Genomic DNA, 16,828 nt, shown 5'->3' on the forward strand with positions numbered 1-16,828 from the left:
AGACACAATTTGAATTTTCACTATCATGAGAGATGTCGGACTTAAAGTCACAGGATGTAAACTTTGAATTTCGCAATGATACAGCTTAAAACTGTAAGTTGTGGTTGAAATAGTAACATAATGGACACGGTATCAGCAGTATGATTTTAATATTTATGTAATGGTTGGTTAGTCCAAGATCCTATATCTTGTGCTGTGTTGTTTGTGGTTGAAGCAGCCTTGGTATTCCACATGATATTTAAAGACGACATATTCTGCTCTCAATACACTGTACTCAAAGTTAGTGATTACTTCAGTAACATTGAAGTTTAGTCCTAAGTTACTGCACATGTCACTGATACCCTGGAAAAGCTCTCATATGTTGTGTATGACTTTTTCTGGAGTAAACTAAAAACATTAATAAAGCCATTTCTGAACAGGACTCTAATGGTATATCTCTGTTAGGCATTGTCCATGAAGATGGTTTCAGCTGCAGCTGTCTTCTATAGCAAATATATATCCAACATTACAGTGCTAATTCTGATTGGAACTTTCTGTCCTATGTGTATTTGTGACTTTTTGTCTGTGACCTTTTGTCCTTTGACTCTCTGTCTGTTTACCACAGTAAACAACTCGGGCAACTTGACTAATTTCAAGTTGAGGATGTTGCCAGCATGGGTCTCCCCAGTTCCAAACAGTCCTGTTTTAGATTACTTCCCAGAAATGACCTTTTAACCATGAAAAGATGTTTAATAACAATTTCTTTTATAGCCTGCAACAGCTGTTTTGTTATTTTTCCATTCTCTTTCTTGTTTTGTTGAGGCATACGAATGGTGACAACTTATATTTGCTTGGTCTTTTAAAAAAAAACACACTTATGCTCCCAGTACACTGATAATTGTAATGCCAACCATAATGACTTTATGTAGTAAGAGTTTCTGATGCAGTCTCAGTACCAGTCATTTATTTCTACAATTAACGGATTAGTAACATCATTGATATACTCATCAACAAGGATGCCTTGATCAAATGGGAGTTTTGCACCGATATATGACAGACTGACTGAACACACATGAAGAAATCGATTAAATTCATTTAAGTTAATTAGCATATATACCTTTTCTTTTTTTATCATATGCACATAACAGGATTATACTCCATTTTGAGGGACATGGTTAAGGGAGACGGGGATGTTGAGGGATATGAACTTTGCTTTATTTAATGCATTAATAATTGAAATGTGGATGCATCCACCTGGTCAAGTCAGGCAAGTTGTCTGAAGTTTCTGGGTCAGATTACTGTCAGTTAGGACTGAGGTTTTGTCTGCATTTCTTAATTTGTAGGTGTTGCTATTTCTTTTTTGAAAACATTAATTATACATGAGAATGAGTAGGAACATATTCTGGACTTTATTACTGTCCCAGTTTCACAAGTATCCAGTATTTACAAGTGTCCGCACGGAATGATTTAACTGTACTCAGTTCTTTTATTATAATATTGGTTTTGAATTGTGATTTGTGACCCTCACAAACTGAAATCTAGTTTATGAGATTATTTCAAAAGTTCACACGTTTATTTTAGTCAGTGTATGAACCACATCAACACGTGGACTGAAATAGTTCTCCATTTTTGACAAACCATTTCAAAGTTTCAATTTTGCATTCAGGGACCAACCATATATGGGGTGGGGGAGGGGCTTGGATTTTCCATTTTCAACTGAGATATATATATATTTTTTTGTTCACCTCAAGATCAGTTCCCCCCTCCCCCAAGCGATTATAGAGGATATTGTTTCTTTTGTTTCTAAAACAAAAGAGCAAGGATATTTTTTAATGCTACTTAGCGGGATGATTTTTTTCTGAAAAACAATTTAAGTCCTATGCATACAATTATATCATTGGTAACTTTCAAACATTTAGTTCCAGGAGCATGTCTGGAAATATAAAAGAGCGTTTGAGACATCTAGAGTTCCCTCAGAGTACTAGGGCAGCCCTGGACCACCTGGTCAGGTGTTATGCTGATACCGGGGGAGGAATACCTGGACTGGGAGGGGGGACAGAAAACCTGGCTGATGAGGTGGTGCAAGATTACATCCTTAATCTGTCCAAAAAAAGACCAGGACAAAGGGTAAGTGGTAACTGTGTTGATAGTGCCAGGTTCCAGATCTTGCATTTTTTTGTCCTAGATGCTCATCTTTTTGCCGTTCTGATAATTTATTCATTTGTAACAATTTTGTTGAGATTTTAGTAAAAGCTGATATTTTCTGACCCCTGATTGATTCTCATCTTACCTTGGATTTATCACTTTCAAGGAAAACGTATTCACTCTGCTGCTCACCCACTCACCCCTGTTATCTTGGGGTCAAGGTCAAAGACAAAAGATTGGTGTTATGGTTTTGGTTGAAGTCATTCATTTGATTTTATTTCTTGAATCTTCAATGGTTACTGTTCATTCATAGGAGGTTTCAGTATCGAGCAAAGATAATTAATTTTGGCACAAATTCGCTTTACCTCTTGGCCTTGGAGTCGAGTACACATAGAAGATTTGTGTCCCCAAGTTATAGTTCAGTTTTTGATTTATTTATATTTTCTAAACCATTGGAGTTTTTATTATGAAGACAATTAATTGTGTAGCACACTCACTTGCACTTTTGGTCTTGGGCTCAAAGTTGCATACATACATAGATGATTTGTTCTAAGGTTTTGGTTTTGATTAACGTAATTAATTTGTTTATATTCTCTTAACCTTTTGATGGATTGAGTTCAATCTTGACAAGTCTCATTTTTGACCAGATTGTTGATACTGCAACACACTCATCTGACCCTTTGACCTTGAGGCCAGTATCACAGTAAATGAAAATTTGTGAATATGTTTTGATTAATATTGTTGATTTGTTTACATTTCCTTAACACATTGATAAATTCTGTTCTACTTGGAATGTTGTACTATAAAAGAAAGACAATTCCTAATACAGCACATTTTTAATCAACCAATTAACATAGAAGATTTACATTTGTAATAATTGATCCAAGGTTTTCATTTGATTTTTTTTCTTCTTCCCTTGATGGATTCAGTTGATACTTGGGGTATTGTACTGTGGTGTAAAAACAATTCATTCTGTGACTCAATACCCATATGTACCTTGGGGCCAAGATATATTATAGTAAAAGAAAGGTTGGGTGGAATTAGGCTTACAGTAATGAATGGAGAGTTTGGGTTTGATTGGCCAAGGCCTTTTGTTTAAAATTTAATCTTCCAAAGCATCACGTTATGCAGCTAATAAATAAATAAAATAATCTTACAATTGTAAATGTTAGTTCCAGAAGAGTTGGAAAGTAAATTCTGATTGAAATATGTAGCATATTTTGTGACACATGCAGCTACTTGTACAAGCCGATATGAGCATGAGATTAGAATGGTCTAAACTGGATGTGGCACATGTTTTTCATTTTCAGAATCTGACTGCAGTACAAGAGCTGCAGCTACTGGAACTGTTGTGTTCATGTCTTCAAGATGCCCCAGAGATGTTTTGTTACAGCATTTTTTCGGTCATATTTGGTGGGCAAGTGGATTCTCACAAAACTGGCCTTCTGACAAAGCTTGTGTCCCTTGCAATATCAGTTGGCTGTGGAGCAGTACTGGGCTGTGCTGCACTGTGGATGCAGGTTGGTTTTGTTGGGTGATTATAAAACTGTTAATAAGTTAGGTTATAAACAAAGTATCCCAGGACTGATGAGAAAATAATTTTTCCCGGGTATGCAATTAAAGAACTAATACAGTTATGGCTGTACCAGCCCTACTGCCTGTGACAGTCTTGTATTTGACCTGTATTAACAGAAAGACAGAGATAGGAGTCACTTTTCTGCAAGTGGCATCAGCATCAGGATTTTGTATTGAAAGGAAAATCCAGGTTAAATACACACTCAATCAGTGGAGATATTATGTAAAATTTGAGCACAATTGGCCCATCAGAAGTAAGACTTGAATAAATTAGTTTCTCTGGCACATGAGGTGTGCATCTGGCACTTAATTTGTTGCCTTGTTAAAGCTGTCAGATCTATTGATGATGACCAAATTATGTGTATGTGTGTGTGTGTGAGAGAGAGAGAGCTACAGAGTACTTGTGTAAGTATTTCATTGTATCTGAGCTCATTGCATTTGTAGTAAGGGCTGTTCCAGTAAAACATACCTGGGACATGGGGAAGACACACTTAATGTGGGGTACTCACCCATAGCAATATAGAATTTTCTTATCATTTTAATATGAACTCCATGAAATTGTAGTACCATGTCATATATTTAAAAAAAACTGCCTTCCCTGGGTAACATGTATGTTTAAATGGAACACACCCTAATAAATTACTGGATAATTAGGAGGTTTTATAAAATCAGCCACAACTTCAAATTTAACAAGGTTTAATAATTTTGATAACAAATTTTAAGTCCAGGATTTTTAAAGGCAATTGCAAGGAAGGCATTCTGTTTCCAACGAGGAAATAGCATGTCCTATAAAACCTTTATTATTTGTAGAGGTCAAGTGGAGCAATGCGACAATGTGCCATAATATGGAAGCAGGTTTATTATGATTCTGATTGATCACCATTTCATCAATCTTACCATTTTTGTGTCTCGGGCAATGCAGCTAGAAATTTGTATTTGGGGAAATCTCATCAGAGTCTTTAAAATGTAAGTGACAGTGATAAGGAACTTATATTAATTTTTTTAAATGATTATCATCTGAGCTTTAGCATCTTAGTGTCAGCGATAAGTAACTTAGCGGTTATTAGTTTATTACCCATTTTGGTAATTGCACCATGTATTTGGGTAATATGACTTAAAACAGGGTCAGCAGAAAGTATACAATGTAATATTTCTGATGATGGTGATGTTCGTCAGTCGGTGTTAGTGAGGACCATTCAATGTGATCGATTCACTGGGGGTGGGTTCAGAGATGGGTGATCAGTCTGATCCTGGCCCAGATGAGTCTGTTGCAGTGGGGACATGGATGTACAAGTTGCTGACTGTGAGTTGGGGAACTGCTTTTCCTGGATTTGTGCAGATCACATTTCTCAGCTGCATCCACCAGTCTTTGCTGCTCAAAAGCTGCCACACTGGCATTGACTTGACTGCGCCAAGCAGATCGATTAGCAGCAACACTCTCCCAGATGTCAGGATCAATGCCTAAGATCTTCAGTGAGGCCTTGAGGGTGTCCTTGTACAGTACCTCTTTTTTTGACCACCATGAGGTCTCTTGCCTTGCTGTAGCTTTCCATAGAAGACCTTCTTAGGTAGGCATTCTACCAGCATGCAGACAACATGGCCAGCCCATTGGAGTTGTGACTTGCACAGTTTTTAACATAGCAGCTATACACAGTCCAGGTCTCGCAGGCATAGAGGAGGGTGGGGATAACATTTGGTGCATAGACTTTGAGTTTGGTGGCAAGCTTGATGCCTCTCCTATCCTATACATTTGAGCTGAGTCTGCCCAATGCTACACTGGCTTTGGCAATCCTGTGTTGACCTCATCGTTTATGTGGACTGTTTGTGATTGGGTGCTGCCGAGGTATGTGAACCTGTCTACATTATTGAGCTTTTGGCCATTGACAGTGATGGATGGTTCCAGATAATCTTCTTCAGGAGCTGGCTGATGAAGAAACTCAGTCTTGGTGTTAAAGACAGGGAATCTGAAGTTGGTGCATGCTGTGGAAAAAAGGTCCATGCTGGAGTTGAGGGCAGTCATCTGCAAATAGGAGGTCACGAATGTTCTCAGTTTAGACTTTGGTTTTGGCTTGAGGCCTCTTCGGGTTGAATAACTTCCCATCCAGACGGTATTGGAGACCTACTCACTGACCTTGAAAGCATCCATCAACATTGCGGAGAACATGAGGTTGAAGAGAGTGGGAGCTAAGACACATCCTTGTTTCACATCATTCTTAACTGCAAAGGGTTCAGAATAGTTACTGTGGTCCTGGACTCTGGCAAGCATGCCATCATGAAAATGCCTCACCATTTTCAGTGAAGACTTCTGGACATCCAAATTTGGCCATGATCTTCCAAAGGCCTTCCTGGATGAGAGTTTTGAATGCCTTAGTCAGGTCCACGAAGGTGGTGTATAGCTGGACAATTTTGTTCAAGACACTTTTCTTGCATCTGCCTGGCAGCAAAGATCATGTCGATGGTGCCTGTCTCCTTTCTGAAGCCACATTGACTTTCTGGCAGTAGGCCATGATCAAGGTGTTGTGTGAGTCTGTTCAGCAGTAGCCTAGCGAGGACCTTGCCCCCGATGCAAAGTAGAGAGATTCCTCTATGGTTGTCGTAGGATTGGCAATTGCCTTTGCATTTGTAAATGTGGATGATGGATGCATCTTTAAATTCCTGGAGTATGCGTTTCTGCTTCCACATCCCACAGAACATCTCTGTCTTTCCACTAGCTTTGGCCCACCAGACTTGCAGATCTCAGCTGGGATGGACTCTGCTCTTGGAGCTTTCCCACCAGACAGGAGCTCAAAGGCCTTATGAGTTTCGAGCACTATTGGAGGGTCAGCCAATCTCTCATTGATCTCCACCTGGGGTAGACAGTTGATCACTTCGTTGATGGAAGACGGTCTATTGAGGACACCTTCAAAGTGTTTTGCCCAGTGATCCAGTATCTTCTCGATTATGAGAGTGGGGCTGTGCCTAATGTTCCTGGGCCATAAACATCACGACGAGCATGATAGAAATTCTTCATGTTGTGTCTGTCAGCAAAGGACTGAATATCATCAGCCTTTCGGTTCAGCCATGTGACCTGCATCTCATGCATTTTATTCTGCACAGCTTGGCGGACACTGCTGAAGTCATATTTTTTTACAGTGAGCTTTGGGCCAATGTTGTACACACAATGGAGATGATGCTTCTTCTCTCGCAGGGACTGTATTTCTCCACAGTTTTCGTCAAACCAGTCTGGGTGCTTTCATGCAGTGATGCCAAGGGTTTCAGATGCAGTAGAGTACACCAGATGTTTGAAGGCCACCCAGCATTTCTTTGCGTCATTGGTATCAGAGTCTGTGGTTTCTAGCTGGCTTGTTAGAGCTTCAGACAGAGCTTGCTCAGTGTTGCAGACTTTCAGCCTGGAGACATTGAGCCACTTTGGGACTTTAATTCCCTGTGGACATCTGAGAGGTTGAATTCTAAGATTCATCTTGGAAATCAGTAGCCTGTGGTCAGTCCAGCAGTCAGCACCAACACATGGCCTTGATCACACAGACATCCTGCCTGTCATTCCTACGGTCTAAGATGTAGTCAGTCTGATGCCAATGTTTAGACTGTGGGTGCATCCAAGTTGTTTTATTACAGTTAGGCAGACGGAAGATGGTGTTTGTGATCAGGAGATCATATGTTGCGCACATCCTCAAGAGCAGATATCCATCGCTGTTGTAGTTAACAATTCTATGTCTTCCAGTAATTCCTTCCCACGAGATGTGGTCTGCACCAACTCTGGCATTAAAATCACCAAGAATGATCAGCTTGTCTGACTTTGGTACTGAAGCAATCAGAGCTTTTAGTTTCAGGTAGAACATGTCTTTGGCTTCCTCCAAGTTGGTCATGGTTGGTGCATAAGCCCTAATGAGTGTGGCTTGCTTTTTCCCATGTTAGGGAAGCTTCAGCATTATAAGCTAGTCATTAATTCCCTTTGGTATGATGGAGAGCTTATTCACCAAACTCGACTTGACAGTGAATCCAACTCCAGACTCACGACATTCATCGGTGCCACATCCACTCCAGAAAAAGGTGTAGCCAGCTCCACCTTCAGTCAGTTGGCCCTCATCGGCCAAGCATGTTTCACTCAATGCTGCTATCTCTATGTTGCAGCGAGCAAGTTTTCTTGCAATGAGGGCAGTTCTTCTCTGGGGTCTGTCAGCCTCAGGCTTTTTGGGGGCATCTTTTCTTTCTCATGCTACGGAGGTAAGCAGCACTATCCTAGGTCTGCTTAGTGCCTCAGATGGCGGCCGACATCCATTTCTACTTCATGTCAATGGAAGACGACTATATGTTAGAGCTATCAGATCTATTGATGATGACCAAATTATGTGTGTGAGTTTGTGTGTGTGTGAGAGAGAGAGAGAGAGAGAGAGCTACAGAGTACTCGTGTAAGTATTTCATTGTATTTGAGCTCATTGCATTTGTAGTAAGGGCTGTTCCAGTAAAACTTACCTGGGACATGGGGAAGACACTCACCCATAGCAATATAGAATTTTCTTTTCATTTTAATATGAACTCCGTGAAATCATAGTACCCTGTCATATATTTTTTTAAAAACTGCCTTCCCTGGGTACCATGTATGTTTAAATGGAACAACCCTAATAAATTACTGGATAATTAGGAGGTTTTATAAAATCAGCCACAACTTCAAATTTAACAAGGTATAATAATTTTGATAACAAATTTTAAGTCCAGGATTTTTAAAGGCAATTTCAAGGAAGGCATTCTTTTTCCAAGGAAGAAATAGCATGTCCTTCAAAACCTTTATTATTTGTGGAGGTCAAATGGAGCAATGCGACAATGTGCCATAATATGGAAGCAGGTTTATTATGATTCTGATTGATCACCATTTCATCAATCTTACCATTTATGTGTCTCGGGCAATGCAGCTTGCAATTTGTATTTGGGGAAATCTCATCAGAGTCTTTAAAATGTAAGTGACAGTGATAAGGAACTTATATTAATTTTTTGAATGATTATCATTTGAGCTTTAACATCTTAGTGTCAGCAATGAATAACTTAACGGTTATTAGTTTATTACCCATTTTGGTAATTGCACCATGTATTTGGGTCATATGACATGAAACAGGGTCAGCAGTAACTATACAATGTAATATTTCTGATGATGATGATGTTCGTCCATCTGTGTCAATGAGGACCATTCAATGTGATCGATTCACTGGGGGTGGGTCCAGAGATGGGTGATTAGTCTGCTCCTGGCCTGGATGAGTCTGTTGCAGTGGGGACATGGATGTACAGGGTTGCTGATTGTGAGTTGGAAAACTGCTTTTCCTGGATTTGTGCAGATCACGTTTCTCAGCTGCATCCACCAGTCTTTGCTGTTCAAAAGCTGCCACACCGGCATTGACTTGACTGTGCCAAGCAGATCGATTAGCAGCGACACTCTCTCAGCTGTCAGGATCAATGCCTAAGATCTTCAGGAGGCCTTGAGGCTGTCCTTGTACCTCTTTTTTTGACCACCGTGAGATCTCTTGCCTTGCTGTAGCTTTCCATAGAAGACCTTCTTAGGTAGGCATTCTACCAGCATGCAGACAACATGACCAGCCCATTGGAGTTGTGCTTTGCACAGCATGATGTGGATGCTTTTCATGCCAGCCCGAATGAGCACCTCTGTGTTTGGTACCTTGTCATGCCATCTGGTTTTCCGTATTTTTCTCAGGGAGCTCATATAGAAATGGTTCAGTTTTTTAACATAGCGGTTATACACAGTCCAGGTCTCGCAAGCATAGAGGAGGGTGGGGATAATAACCGGTACATAGACTTTGAGTTTGGTGGCAAGCTTGATGCCTCTCCTATCACAGACATTTGAGCTGAGTCTGCCCAATGCTACACTGGCTTTGGCAATCCTGGTGTTGACCTCATCGTTTATGTGGACTGTTTGTGATTGGGTGCTGCTGAGGTATGTGAACCTGTCTACATTATTGAGCTTTTGGCCATTGACAGTGATGGATGGTTCCAGATAATCTTCTCCAGGAGCTGGCTGATGCAAAACCTCGGACTTGCTGTTAGAGTGGGAGTCTGAAGTTGGTGCATGCTGTGGAAAAAAGTTCCATGCTCTGTTGCATGCCTGCCTCCATGCTGGAGTTAAGGGCACAGTCAGCTGCAAATATGTCACATATGTTCTCAGCTTAGACTTTGGTTTTGGCTTTAAGCCTTCTCAGGTTGAATAACTTCCCATCCAGACGGTATTGGAGACCTACTCCCACATCACTGTCCTTGAAAGCATCCATCAGCATTGTGGAGAACATCAGGTTGAAGAGAGTGGGAGCTAAGACGCATTCTTGTTTCACATCATTCTTAACTGCAAAGGGTTCGGAATAGTTACCCTGGTACTGGACTCTGGCAATGGCCTTCCTGGATGAGAGTTTTGAATGCCTTAGTCAGGTCCACGAAGGTGGTGTATAGCTGGACATTTTGTTCAAGACACTTTTCTTGCATCTGCCTGGCAGCAAAGATCATGACGATGGTGCCTGTCTCCTTTCTAAAGCCACATTGACTTTCTGGCAGTAGGCCATGATCAAGGTGTTGTGTGAGTCTGTTCAGCAGTAGCCTAGCGAGGACCTTGTCCCCAATGCAAAGTAGAGAGATTCCTCTATGGTTGTCGTAGGATTGGCAATTGCCTTTGCGTTTGTAAATGTGGATGATGGATGCATCTTTGAATTCCTGGAGTATGCATTTCTGCTTCTACATCACACAGAACATCTCTGTTAGTCTTTCCACTGGCTTAGGCTCACCGGACTTGCAGATTTCAGCTGGGATGGAATCTGTTCTTGGAGGTTTCCCACTAGACAGGAGCTCAAAGGCCTTATGAGTTTCGAGCACTATTGGAGGGTCAGCCAATCTCTCATTGATTTTCACCTGGGGTAGACGGTTGATCGCTTCGTTGATGGAAGAGAGTCTATTGAGGACACCTTCAGAGTGTTCTGCCCAGCGATCCAGTATCTTCTTCTTGATTATGAGAATGCTGCCATTGGAACTTAAACATCATGAAGAGCATAATAGAAATTCTTCTTGTTATGTGTCGGCAAAGGACTGAATACATAGCTGCCAACCCTCACGAATTTGGTGTGAATTTCACGACTTTTTCAGCGATTCACGGATTCACGCCGTAAGCCAAAAATTCACGAATTTTCCAATCCTCAATTATTTTAAATCTTTAATAAAATAACCGATTTCCCGTTAAGCGCTAGTCGTGATATTCGCAGTTGCCGAAACGGTCCGGTACTGCTGGTCACGATATTAGTAGATCTACAGCCGATTAGTACAGTTTGCCCGGTAGCAAGCATTTTAGCCTATTTTAATCTATATGTATAAGAGTAGTTTTACAAATGCCTTTGAAAGAAACTGGGGCCTAACAGGAAATTTGCTCTGCGCATGCGTCAAAACACTGATTTGAGTTACCGTTCAGCATCACATATAAGATCTTGAAAATGTCTTCACCACCAAGGAAAAAGAAATGTATTACTCAAAAAGTGATGTTTAATTTGGAATATATCAAAAATTGGCCGTGCATTCTGCCATTAAACATTGATATTCATTCATGCTTTTTGCACTCAGTGTGCCATCGCAGAGACGATGTGTGGTAGCTAGATGTGAGGAAGAATGTCGGTTGCAAAAACTCGTAGAAGTTGGAAAAATTAAGAATTCGCAGATTTCAGCTCTTGAATATTTTAAACCATTGGCGGAAGACCTGCAGGCTACCAACGCTGAAGCATTATTTGTGAGTTTTCTTGTCGAACACAGTCTATCTTTTAACCTTTATCAGCTGGAGACCATGCTAAACATTTGTTTTGACAAATCATCAAATGTTCCCGGACTCAAAAATCGCTTCCAAATTTTCCTGTGGAAGAACCAAAAATGCTGCACCTCCTGTGCATTCCTCACAGCAACAGTGACAGCGAAAGAGTATTTTCTTTAGTGAGGAAAAATAAGACAGACTTTAGGGCCTCCCTAGCTGCAGAAAATTTTTCAGCAACTTTAGTCCCCAAGATCAACCAGCAGGCAAGAAATCGGAACTGTTAGAAAACAAATTTACGATCAAGCAGTTGAAGAAGTTCAAGTCTGCCACAGTATCATGTCTTGATAAATATTTCTGCATATATGTAGTGTTTTATTTTTATTTTTCGAACTTGATATAGTGTAGTATTGACGGTCGGTGTGGATGGAGTGGTCAGAGTGGATGGAGTTATTTTCATGGTATTTTTCACGAATTCATGTCCAAATTCACGACTTTTTATCCCTATTTTCACTAATTGTGAGCCTGGAAGGTTGGCAGCTATGTGAATATCATCAGCCTTTCGGTTCAGCCATGTGTCCTGCATCTCATGCAGTTTATTCTGCATAGCTTGGCGGACACTGCTGAAGTCATCTTTTTTTTGCAGTGGACTTTGGGTCAGTGTCGTACACACCATGGAGATGGTGCTTCTCCTCGCGCAGGGACTGTATTTCTCCACAGTTTTCTCTGCATCATTGGTATCAGAGTCTGTGGTTTCCATCTTGCTTGTCAGAGCTTCAGACAGAGCTTGCTCAGTGTTGCAGATTTTCAGCCTGGAGATGTTGAGTCACTTTGGGACTTTAATTCCCTGTGTACATCTGAGAAGTTGAATTTTAAGATTCATCTTGGAAATCAGTAGCCTGTGGTCTGTCCAGCAGTCAGCACCACACATGGCCTTGATCACACGGACATCCTGCCTGTCATTCATACGGACTAAGATGTAGTCAATCTAATGCCAATGCTTAGATCTTACATGCATCCAAGTTGGTTTATTATGGCTAGGCAGACAGAAGATGGTGTTTATGATCAGGAGATCATATGTTGCGCACATCCTCAAGAGCAGATGTTCATTGCTGTTGCAGTTGCCAATTCCATGTCTACCAATAACTCCCTCCCACGAGATGTGGTCCACACCAACTCTGGCATTAAAATCACCAAGAATGATCAGCTTGTCTGACTTTGGTACTGAAGCAATCAGAGCTTTTAGTTCCTGGTAGAACTTGTCTTTGGCTTCCTCCAAGTTGGTCATGGTTGGTGCATAAGCCCTAATGAGTGTGGCTTGCTTTTTTCCATGTTAGGGAAGCTTCAGCATTATAAGCTAGTCATTAATTCCCTTTGGTATGATGGAGAGCTTATTCACCAAACTCGACAGTGAATCCAACTCCATACTCACGACATTCATCAGTGCCACATCCACTCCAGAAGACGGTGTAGCCAGCTACACCTTCAGTGAGCTGGCCTTCATCGGCCAAGAGTGTTTCACTCAATGCTGCTATCTCTATGTTGCAGCAAGCATGTTTTCTTGCAATCAGGGCAGTTCTTCTCTGGGGTCTGTCAGCCACTGCATGATCCAATAGAGTGTGTACGTTCCACACACCAAGAGTGAGTGGAACCTTTTGTGTTTTCTTTGTGTTTTGACAGCAAGAATGGGATTCCCTCCAGTCGTGGTAAGCTGTTTGGGGTAGATAAAGCAGGCTTTTTGGGGGGCATCTTTTCTTCCTCATGCTACAGAGGTAAGCAGCGCTATCCTGAAGAGGTCTGCTTAGTGACTCAAATGGCTGCCGACATCCATTTCTGCTTCATGTCACTGGAAGATGACTATATGGCCTGAGCTGCCTGCATGCAGGTCCACCACTATGGCTGCCAGTGCATCCATACCTGCCACATTGCAGCTTGCCTAATCGCTGCACAACTTGGGCATGGGTGATGACATAAATGACTTGTGCGTGAGTTGGATTAAAGTGAGGAAGAGTTGGCTGCATCAGCCTCACTCTCTTGTCCAGGCTTCACTTTGTCCAGTTGCAAGATGTAGTCAAGACGGCTGGAATGGAGACTGGATGCAGTGGATGTCCAAGGCATCATACATGTCTTTCCATGCTCTTAGCACTCCACATTGCTTTGCTGGGTCCAACTTCTCCCCATTGACCAACTGGTGGTTTCTCTGCGCAGTCCGCCGGGTCCAGGCTTCACACGCAATGGGTGACAATCCCTGACTCACCAAGGGTTTGAGACCCATCAGTTACCCTCAACTTAGTTTAGCTGGCCAGTCGAAGCCATTGCCCGTGGTGTGGTCACTGTGCATATTATAGCTTCTTGGAGCTACAGGTGAGAGCTTAGTGCCAAGTGGAGACCAGAGGTGGACTAGCTACCCATAAGGGAGTACGACTGCTACCCCCACCTTAAACTAAATTACATTATGTTAAATTGCTGCTAGGTACTACTAGGTTACATTATGTTAAATTGCTAATAAGTACTAGATTAGATTATGTTAAATTGCTAACAGGTTCTACTTGATTACATTATGTTAAATTGCTTTGTACAGCTATTTAACTGTCACTTGAACTACTTTTTTGTTCTTGTTAGTATTCAAAACTTTACTTTAAATGACAAAGTCCAAAACATTTTAAAAATATTTTGGAAAGCAATTGCTATTAAGCTATAAGAGTAAATATGCACAGATGGCTTTTTTACACAATAGTGGTTATGTATTCAAACTATTGGTCTCTGCTGATATGGGTGAGTAAACTTTACTTTAAGACTGCATGTTTAAGGGGTCATATAAAAAAATTAATATGAATGTTTTGGGAAAATACAAAATTAATTTCTGATAGGAGTTCATTAAATATTTTGTTTGCACTTCGTAATTACAGTAGTGTATAAATCTAGGTACTTCTATCAGAATTACAAATTGTAGTTTCAGCTTCACTCATCTGAAGTCATAGGGCCAAAATTCATGAATGACTAAATTGGGTTCCTTAATTTTGGGAATGGTTGTTATACAAGTCTTTAATATTTAACTAACTTACCTGCTATGCTGCTAGTAACTATTAATAGGTGATCATAAAACTAAAGAATGACTGCCGCAGAGTAGATCATAACTAGTATTACGATAGTTCCTGTCATATTTTTTTAAACTGAAATAAATGATGCCTGTAACCAAAGTTGAATTATTTTCAGGAGTTAGGAAGTCAGAGTCAAGCTGTATGTGACTTGGCACAGAAACTGGTGGACGATTACTGCCTCCTGTTCCCCAATGTCAGCACGACGTTCCAGCGCTTGCCCAGTGTCTCACCTCTCTTCACTTGCAACTTTATCACTGCTGTCACAACCATCTATACAATGCTTGGTTTGTACTTACCTGCTTGTCACATTTACAATGGAATTGATAATGTAGGAATTTACCACTTTATTGCTGCTGTCAGTCATATTCATTGCTTGGTTTGTACTTGCCTGGCTGTCACATCTGCAGTGGAAGGTGATAATATATGCTATGACAGTAACCATATTCAGGTTAATATTATCAGTAAGCCCATATTTGAAGTACATTGGCCAGTATGGTCAATGATCTTTTTTACTCCTTTGAATACTTTCCTCAGTCACTTTATGTTAGGAATATTAGCATGCTACCTTGAGAATCCAGCCCTACTAAAAAACAAAATTGTCTTTTCCTGTCTATTTCAATAAACAGAGGGCAAAAACCTTCCCCTGTCGCCACCAGATGTTGCCAGTTTTTAGCTGCGCTGCTGTACATGATAACATTGTATAGTAAGCCATTTCTGTGTTCTAACTGACTCATTCAACTTCCTTTTGGGTTTATTGTGTGGATTAATCATTCTGCTACAGGTTGTATACATTCTTTTTTACAATTTCTTTCTATTTGAGTGATTTGGTCACCTTTTTGGGACTTTGTCATTTTAAGACATGTCACCCATACTGTCATTGCCTTCCGAAAGCTCATTAGCTTGTCTTTGCTCCGTTTATAACAGAGTTGGTTTTAGTGAGTTATTTCCATGCAGTATTGCTGTTTTATGCTTGCTTTCCCTTCTATGTGTTGTTTTTGTAGAAGGGACAATTGAATACGCAAAGACATAATCTCAAGGCATAGTCTCTGAGTTTCTAATGCAACATTTTTTTCTTCTCAAGTAATGGGGAATATATATTAGTGATTTAGTAACAGGTTGAATTACCAATTTACTATTTGTACTCTCTTCTTGTATCATTTCAGCTGAATGCCATCTAAATGCTATAATGCATTTTCAGAGCATGGATGTCTACCATGACTTGTTTTTGTATATACTATTGTGTACATCATTTATAACATGCAGCATGTGTAATTCAAGGTCAGAGAAAGTCTAGTCTACAGTATTAGCTAGTTAGTCGCATGTGATTTGCTAATCTATGCTTTGTTTTCTCTTTTTGTGTTGTTTCAAGTGAAATGTCTACTAAATGCATGAAATGCACATTCAAAGCAAAGGGTCAGCATGGTATTGAAGGGAAGGAAAGACAGAATATGTCAAGGAAAACAACCCCCAGTTAATCATGGACGATACTGACTCATTGGGGAATGTTCCCCAATTTTAGGCAATCCAGTCCCCCAGCATGTCCAAGCACAGTCTTTAGGCCTGTAGTTCAGGGTGTATGGGGTTTGTACCAGATTCATTGGATCCACCTTATACCACCACACCGTTACTGGCCGTCCAGCCATCACCGGTCGTATAGCCATCACCGACCTTCCAGCATGGTAGACCTTTTGAGAAGATGGCCCAGCTAACTAGTTTGTCGCTTGCATTTCTGACTCATTGGGGCAGTGTTCCACAGTCCAAGTCGAAACCCATCATTGACTTGAGTCGCCAGAACTAATTATGCTTCCAAAATTCAGGATGGAGATGGTAAGATCAATCCACCTCTCCATTCAACAGTACAAGTATGCCGTCAGTCTGGAACTGATGGATGCATATTTTCACATCCCTATTCCCCCCACCAGGTGTCACAAAAAATTTCAGTTTTGCTTCCTGAGACTCAGATTGTCAGTTCAGAGTTCTCTCTCAGCGGCAAGTGGGAGCCAGAGGAACAACCTCTACACATCATCATCCTTGAAATGAAGGCTGTCATCAATGTCTTTCACTTCTTAAAAGATGAATTCTCAGACAAAACGGTCCTCATTAGGTCTGACAATTCTGTGGTGGTGACCTCCTCAAACAGGGAGGCACCAAATCACCCAACAAGTGTGTTTAGATTTGGCACTTTCTTTGTCAGTATGACCATCTATTTTTCATTGCACAAATCAGATACATTCCTGAATCTTATCAAACA

The 16,828-nt window shown here is 40.8% G+C and overlaps 1 protein-coding gene across 2 annotated transcripts in view; it reads left to right on the top strand.

Moving 5' to 3' along the window:
• Positions 1-16,828, top strand: part of LOC149803073 (integrator complex subunit 15-like) — a 32,665-nt gene that overhangs the window by 3,101 nt on the left and 12,736 nt on the right. For both annotated transcript variants that reach the window (XM_089952646.1, XM_089952645.1), the window contains 3 exons: positions 1,899-2,106; positions 3,435-3,644; positions 14,693-14,861. In XM_089952646.1, coding sequence (XP_089808772.1) covers positions 1,909-2,106; positions 3,435-3,644; positions 14,693-14,861 — 577 coding nt within the window. In that variant the 5' untranslated portion in view covers positions 1,899-1,908. The remainder of the gene's footprint in view (positions 1-1,898; positions 2,107-3,434; positions 3,645-14,692; positions 14,862-16,828) is intronic.

Source organism: Sinohyriopsis cumingii, chromosome 3 (assembly GCF_028554795.1).
Source record: "Sinohyriopsis cumingii isolate HCF-2022 chromosome 3, ASM2855479v2, whole genome shotgun sequence".
In the NCBI taxonomy this organism is placed as follows: Eukaryota; Metazoa; Mollusca; class Bivalvia; order Unionida; family Unionidae; genus Sinohyriopsis; species Sinohyriopsis cumingii.